The following is a 7429-nucleotide window of genomic DNA, read 5'->3' as shown; positions in this document are numbered from 1 at the left end:
TTCCAGATGGTGACCAAACACAGGGAGAGACCTGACAGCAGAGAAGGTGGCAGTGCTCCCTCCTGCTTCAGGCCCCAAAAAAGTCTCATTTATACAGCACATCTCATGCAACCCAGTTCTGATCTGCATCCCAGATAGGAGATGGTGTCCTTCTGTCCTAAGCAGCACATGCTAGAAACCCTCATAAATCAGGGAATTCCTGGAAGAGGCAATCGCATCCACCCAAAATCAGCACATAAATGTACGAGGCTACACACAGGCTCTGTGTTCCTGGTTCCTCCTCTGCTAAAGCTGAACATCTGCTACCACTTGGCAAAGGAGGATGTGTTTCTCATCGCCTTGGCATTTCTGATGCTGACATATGGGGTGAAGAGATACTCTGGGTGAGATCCCTCTTAGCACAGACACAGCTCCTCCCGGTTCATGCACGGCTGAGTGAACCGTCGACAGACTCACAGCACCAGTCCAACCAAAAGGGCGTTGGGAAAGGAGGCCCCAGGAGCCCTGTTTTAAGGAGCAGTGTAAACACACGCAACTATGAAATCCAAACTCTTTGCTCAGCTGAAATCGTGACTTCTCAAGAAAAATGAGCTCAGGAGAGAGCTTCTACAGTAATCCCCCGCAAGCCCGGGGACAACACCTACTGCACTAAGTGTTGTGCTTGCTGTGGGAAAGAGGAGGAAAGAAGTGTGAGATCTTGGGGCGGGAGAGAGAAAAAGAGCTGCACAACCATGCCTAAATGTCACAGCAGATCTCACATTGCATCCTTTTCCCAAAGCGCCGTTAAGACTCCACTAAGCATGGAAACCGCTGGCGACGCCAAGAAGGGAGACATCAGCTCAAAAGCTATTTCATAGATCATCGCCGCTCGTGTTAGCAATCCCCATGCAGCCTCCACATCGCCACACTGCCCTCGGATGGGCTACCAGCAGCCCAGAGGCATGCTAGCCCATCTCGACCCATGCATCCACAAAAACCACATGCTCCCGCTCGGCTGCAAGACATCCCCTGCCTGGTATCATGCTGGGGAGAGCAGCAAGGTGCTGCCGCGGGTGCTGGGGGGGTACTCAGCAGTGCAGGGAAGCAACGCGCTCTGCTCTCAGCGGCAGCAGTGAGCGAGAGGGAGGAAGGGGATGCTTCACTACAGGGTGTTCAGGGCAAGCAAGCTCCAGTGATGCTGGCAACTCAGAGCTGCAGCAGCAGGATAAGTCCCAGCACAGCCAGCTCATAAGCTATTCAAAGCGAGTATTCCTACCTCTGCAGCTAAAAGGCATCAAAGATTCAACATCTTTCCAGGGGCTGGCAGCTCCTTCAGGGCAGCAGTATCAAAACCCCTGTGATCTTTCTAGTTCTTAGTGCAGGAACCACAGAAGGAAGAGGGAGACTTTTCTGCATTTGCCCTCCAGGTCTTTTCTGACCTGTAAATCTGCCTCAGGAGACCAAACTAAATGAACTAATGACAACTTCTACGGGAATAGTCTACCTACCTCTGCTGAAAATGGGCAAGTAGCAATTTTCTGCAGCCCACAAGCTGCAGGATGGAGATCTGCAGGCCAAGGGAGGACGATGGGCTTTTCACAGACAGAGGGAAAAAGCTGATCCCTGACCTCAGCAGAAGCCTGGGTCCCACTTCACGACATGACCACTTCAGAAGCATTTAAGGCCAGTAAAAACCAAGTAGCACGGCTTAAAATATTTTCCCCATCATGTTGCACTCTTCTTACTGAGATGTTAACAAAAACGCAGCTGGGAGAAGAGAGATGAGCTAAACAGTCCCAGCCTGAGCACATGGGGAAACACGTACTGTGAAAGCCCAAGGTCAGCGAGACGCTGCTACAGCCTGCCAGGGCCAGGTGGTTTGGGGCAGGGGGTTGAAACACAGAAAGACAAACCCTATGCTGAGTTTCAGCCAACAATTTATGCCAGGGCAGAGCCAGCCCTCTGCAAGCTTTAGGTGACTTGCCTGTATTTGCCAGGCTTCTTCACCCTGAAAAATCAAGGGAGGGTCTCCAGCCCCTTCTCTCCAACAGATCTCAGGCAGCATCTGATGCTCTCTGCACCTAATACATGACGGACTGGGCTTCCCAGAAGATCCTGCAAGACCTGGCGCTCTTGCTGATTTTATGCCACAGCCCAATAAACTTTGACAGAGGCCTGGGCTCAGCAGCACAACGGGGGAAGTGGCCCTGACAATCCACAGGAACACCTCACGTGGTTGTGTAGAAGCCCACTGCTGAAGCAGGGGCTGAGGCTGGCAGCTGTTTCCCCCCAACCCCTCGAAATGCCACGCTCTGCCCATCCCGAGCAAGGAAGGGGGAAGAGCACCCTACCATTTCCTGCAGGTGTCCAGCAGGATGAGATTCAGGGCCGTCTGCCGCTGCTGCATCTTCTGAAGGATCCTCTGCACACTGATGCAGTTCTCGGGGGCATAGGGTTGTGGAGCATCAACAGGGACCATGTAGTTCCTCCCCGAATGTTCATACCCGTGACCAGCGTAGTAGAATATAGCTGGGAACACGAAGAGGAGAGGATGAGTCACGATGCGAACCTGTAGGTCCATAACCAGCTCCGCATGGCCACGTCCCACCTCCTGTCCTGAAGGGATACTGGTGCAGGGCGGACCTAGACCAGTAGCACCTATGAAACTGGAGCTACATTGACCTCACCATTTCGACCTTTTTCCAGTCCATTCCCTTCAGCAGAGTTGAAAGCAGCCCTGAGAGGCTCTCCTGTACTTGTGGTTTCCAGCACTGTTCATCAGGAGACCCCAAAGTCACTGGGTTTACACGTTTCCGTAACCATCTGTGCTACAACACCCAAGCTTGGCGTCTGCCAGGCTGAATACCACCTAAGTTACAAGTTTCGGTTAATCATCAGCTCTTTGCAAGAATATGACAACAGACAAAGTATTTTACCATGATGAAAAATACATTAACAGCCTTTTAAATGAGAAGCTCCTCAGCTTCCTCATTTTGGAGGAGAGACTAGCAATGGATTAGGTGATGGGAAACACTCTCCAGCTTTCAAAGGTCTGCCTGTATTTACACACCCATAAGCTGGTGAAAAATGACATAGAGACAGAAAGAGATGAGTTCTCCAGATGTCCAGAACATGTGGACCACTTGCTTCAACAACCTCAGACCAGATACCAGCCCTATAAGGCAGAAGCGGAGTCAGACTCATCCAGGTGTTGGTGGGAAGTCCAATACCCAACAAGAATTTTGGGTTCGAGTTTTACTCTTAAGCACATGAAACTCAGTAATGGTTTCTGCCTTCACAAGAGATGGCAACATGGGGACATCCAGCTTGGAAAGCCAGCACTGAGGAGCTCGGCATGGCCCAAGCTAGCGCTTCTCTCCAACCCCTGTGTTAGGTGAAGGGCTTTCCTTCTGCACAGGGATCCCCATGTGGGCTGTAGCTTCCTGAAAGGAAGCTGCACAGTGGCTGGCTACCCCTTCCCAGCACCGATGCAACTGCTTGGGGGATGCTGGCGGAAGCCAGCTTGGGGAACTGAAATGGGTTAAAAATAGCTCTGCGAGGTGACGCAAACAGTTGCACTACCGCAATTGAGGGACAGTGAAGAACGAGAGGTCAGAAATGGGAACAAGTGGCTAAGAGGCAAAAGCAGGAGAAATTCTTTAGTCAGATTCGCTGCCAAAGCCCACGCTTCATTGAGTAACCTCTCCTCTGTTCTCCCTCCATTGTTCCTGCCCCTGTAGTTCGCAGGACACTCGCTTTGATCTCTGATGCTGCAAGGGATGCGGTGAATGGGGCAGGAGCTGAAGGACTGAAAGCATGATCTCATCGTATGGAGGATGGAAAGCATGATCTCATGGTAAAAAAGGCCTCAAGTCACCTTTGGTTTCTATTCTCAGGGGACAATGGAAAGTTACTCAAATGGCTGTTTTCACAGGTGCCCACAAGGTTTGGATTCCTCTTCTTGTGGATCGCCAGCCAGAGAGAGTGGGCTCTGATTTGCAGAAGTTTTAAACTTTCATAACTTGCAAATCAAAGCCACGAGAACCTCCCCTGAGATTATAGAAGAGTATAAAATAGGAAGCCTTCTGGAAAAATCAGATGCAGGCACTTTAGGTTTGGCCCCTCAAGTCATCGAGCACTGATGGCTTTCATTCCTCTGCTTTTCCTCCTGTACGTGAAAGGGAGGTGATGACATCCGTTACCAGGCAGCCTCACTGACACTTGGAAAAAACTGAAATGTTACAGAAAAGCCCACAAAGAATCATTCAATCATAAAATCTCCTAACTTTTGAGGTCTTGTTGTGCACCCTGAATGCACTGCCAAGTGCTCCCTGCCGCTATATAAACCACAAAGACTCGCGTTCAAATCAAAAAAGACGTGAGTTTCACATCAGCTTTGCAAACCTCTCCTGGACTTAATCTCTCCTCCTGAACAGTAAAGTCAACAATTTGCCTAGAGAAGGAAAGGTTTTTTTGTTTTTCCGAGCTAACATTTCAAAGCTCTTCCCACATCTCGTGAGTCAAAACAAGCTTCTGAGTACCAAATTGAAAAGGGGAAGCTCCGGGCACTGCTTATAATACAGGAAATGTCAGCATGCAGCTTAATTAAGGCATGACGGCATATTCCTAGTATTTCACTCGCAACTTTCTGCTCTCGTTGCATTTCTGACTTTTTTTTGACTTGGGACTTTTTAGGACGCTCGAAGTAACATCCAGGGGGATTCTTTGTTCGCCTGAGTGTTGCATAATTAGACCATTCACGGTATGTTTGGGGCTTTCAAAAATCTTCTGCAGCTTTTCCTAAGAGGACATCTGGAGGAAAAGCAGCCAGATGAGCCACCACCTCCATACGGAAGCCTTTGGATCACCTCGAATGTGCAGCCATACAATATCCCCGTGCCTGAAAATGAAGCCAGTTTTTGCTCTGGGCTTGAGAAATCTCAGAGAAGGTTCAAGAATAAGAAGGACAAAGTCCTGCACGGGGGCAGATAACCCCAGGCAGCATTTTGGTTGGGGCTGAGCACTGGTTGAGCAGCAAGCCTAGGGTCACAGCAGACACCACACTGAAGATGAGCCAGCACTGACTGGGGAGAGAGCTACGCTAGAAGATGCAGGATCACCAGGGAACCTGTCACCACTCTCCTTGGCCCTGAGTAGAACTCACTTACATCCTGTGACCAGTTTTAGGGACCTCAGCTCAAGAGGAAGGTGGAGAAGCTGGAAAAAGCAGAAGCTACCAAGACGTTTGGGCCCAGGGCCTGGGAGGAGAGGGGGAAGGAACTGGGCCGGGATGGTCTGGAGATGTGGAGGTGAAGGAAGGTCTAACAACAGCCTACAGTTCCTGGAGGGGCAGTTACAGAGACAACAAAGCTCAACTCTCCTTGTTGGTGTGGACCATACAACATGGGACAAGCACCAACCCATGGAGGGTTGACAGGAGGAAAAATTTCCCTGGAGGGTGGTGCAGCCCTGAGATGGGCAGGTGGAGAAGTGGGGGACTCCACGCCTGGAAGTCTTCACGACCTGATAAGGAGAGCCACAACCAACCCTGACCTTGTGTTGATGACTTCAAAGTCCCCTCCCACCAACCCCTGTAGGAGTGTAAATCACAGACAGGTCAGTAAGGTCACGCAAGGGAGCCCCACAATAAGAAAGAAGTCTAGGGAGGTCAGACACGTCTTCTTCAGCTCTTATCAGCACCCTGAAGCTAAATAAAACTCGAGAAGCAACAACAAGCGCTGTGCTCAAACACTAACCCACATCTGCACCAGCAGAAAGATGCATGAATGCCCCAGCATCTCTGCCGCTGGAGTTAAACTTCAGAAGACAGCCAGCCTCATTTCTCGGGCGTGAGGACAGGTATGTCTGTGTTACACTGGTCTCCCACTTCAGTCCAGTGACAGTCTTTCACCAGTCAGCCCTCTCCTCCCAGCTCCCTGCTTCGCTCCGTACATCTATGCAAAGCTCTCCTGATTTCAGCTGTGGTGGTTCCTACACGGGAGATGACACCTCCAGGTTCCTTGAGCAAGAAAAATGAGGTGGAAGCACCGGGATGCCTTTGTGCAGGTGCATGTCTGAGACACCCACGTGGATGTACAGGACCGGCTATCACAGGCACCCCTGGGGTTTCCGTAGTTTTAATAGGCTGCCTAGATCGTTCCTGGAGCTGCTGCCTCACCACTGTCTTCCCATGCGTATGAGTTATGTGAATCCTGAACCTCTCAGTCGGTTCTAGATGTTTATCCTGGAGCTAGTGCCTTGAAAAATTGATACATAGGCTTTAGGTGGAGTTAGCTTCTTCTAAAAGTGCATTTTTATTAACAAGACAAGTTAATGTCAATAACTTGCACTTCACCTGGTTCTTTTAATTTTATGTAAGGAAAACAGCTGAAGAAATGCTGGAAGGTGCATCACAGCGAGAGGCAGCACACTTCAGATGGAGAAACCCTGGGGCAATCAGCAGGCAGGCTGACCCAATGCCCCACCATTAAGTCTGGATGCCACCAATTACGGCAAGAGTCCTCAACTCAATCACGCTGCTAGGACCAGCCTGCGCTGCGGTTCACTGCCTCCAAATAATAGCAGACCACTCAGCTTAGAAAGCTGTAAAGAAAACCACCATCCGGAGCAGGCTATGCCTAGCAAACACTTGAGGCTTATCAAGGTTCAGTAACTCAGCTGTTAATGTTTTCCCTGCCAGTGCACAAAATCAATTTTGCCAGGAAGGATCAGTGGCCACGAATGCAGAAAAGCACTAGAAGTTTAAATAAGGCATGACAGCATGAAAGGTTTGTCATTTCCAAATCTTTTTTCTCTCCAATGCTTATGAAAACAAGGGAAGTGCCGTGGACAAAATGCCATTTGGTCCTCACACGCTATGGATAGAGGGTAGGAACAGCAGCGCCGTGGGAAAAGCATAGCAGCCCCCCAGGGATGACTCTGGCCTGGGAGAGGAGGTAAAGCATGAGATGCAAGGGGTTTTCAGAGAGCAACCACAAAAGGAAGCTGCAAGTGAAGTCATAGGAATATGCTGTCATCAGATGACGTGCTTGGCCGGAATGGTGACAACTGTGTACTGCCCTTCCCCGTCAGCTCAGCCTCCCCGAGTGAGTCAGTGCTTCCCGGAACAAGGTGGCTGTGCAGCGTTTTGCTTGTGGCCATGTCCCTGTCCATTACACAACCTCCAAACCTCACGCTGAGCGCCGGGCTGGAATTGGCCTGTGTTGACTTTTGCTGTCTGAGTGCCCTGGTATGCCACGCAGCTGGGAGAGCGGTAAAGATAAGCCTCATGCCAAGGACTGCAAGCAAAAAAAAAATCTGCCAGGTGTTTTCAGGGTATCCATCAGGCTGAGAGAACCTCAGAAACCCCAAAGAAGCTACTTTCACCACCAAATCTGAACACCTGCTTTAAGACCCACAAGATCTGCTGGTTGGTTTTGCGTTTGAGGAA

The 7429-nt window shown here is 50.2% G+C and overlaps 1 protein-coding gene across 1 annotated transcript in view; it reads right to left on the bottom strand.

Moving 5' to 3' along the window:
* LOC103916809 (mucosa-associated lymphoid tissue lymphoma translocation protein 1-like) overlaps positions 1–7429 on the bottom strand; it is a 38941-nt gene that overhangs the window by 13202 nt on the left and 18310 nt on the right. Inside the window, exon 8 of the mRNA XM_009323866.1 lies at positions 2331–2508. Within this exon, the coding sequence (XP_009322141.1) occupies positions 2331–2508 (178 nt within the window). The remainder of the gene's footprint in view (positions 1–2330; positions 2509–7429) is intronic.

This window comes from Pygoscelis adeliae, unplaced genomic scaffold (genome assembly GCF_000699105.1).
Source record: "Pygoscelis adeliae isolate BGI_AS28 unplaced genomic scaffold, ASM69910v1 Scaffold365, whole genome shotgun sequence".
Taxonomy (NCBI): domain Eukaryota; kingdom Metazoa; phylum Chordata; class Aves; order Sphenisciformes; family Spheniscidae; genus Pygoscelis; species Pygoscelis adeliae.
The sequence above is the reverse complement of the archived record's forward strand: the minus strand, read 5'-3'. Positions and strand labels throughout refer to the sequence as shown.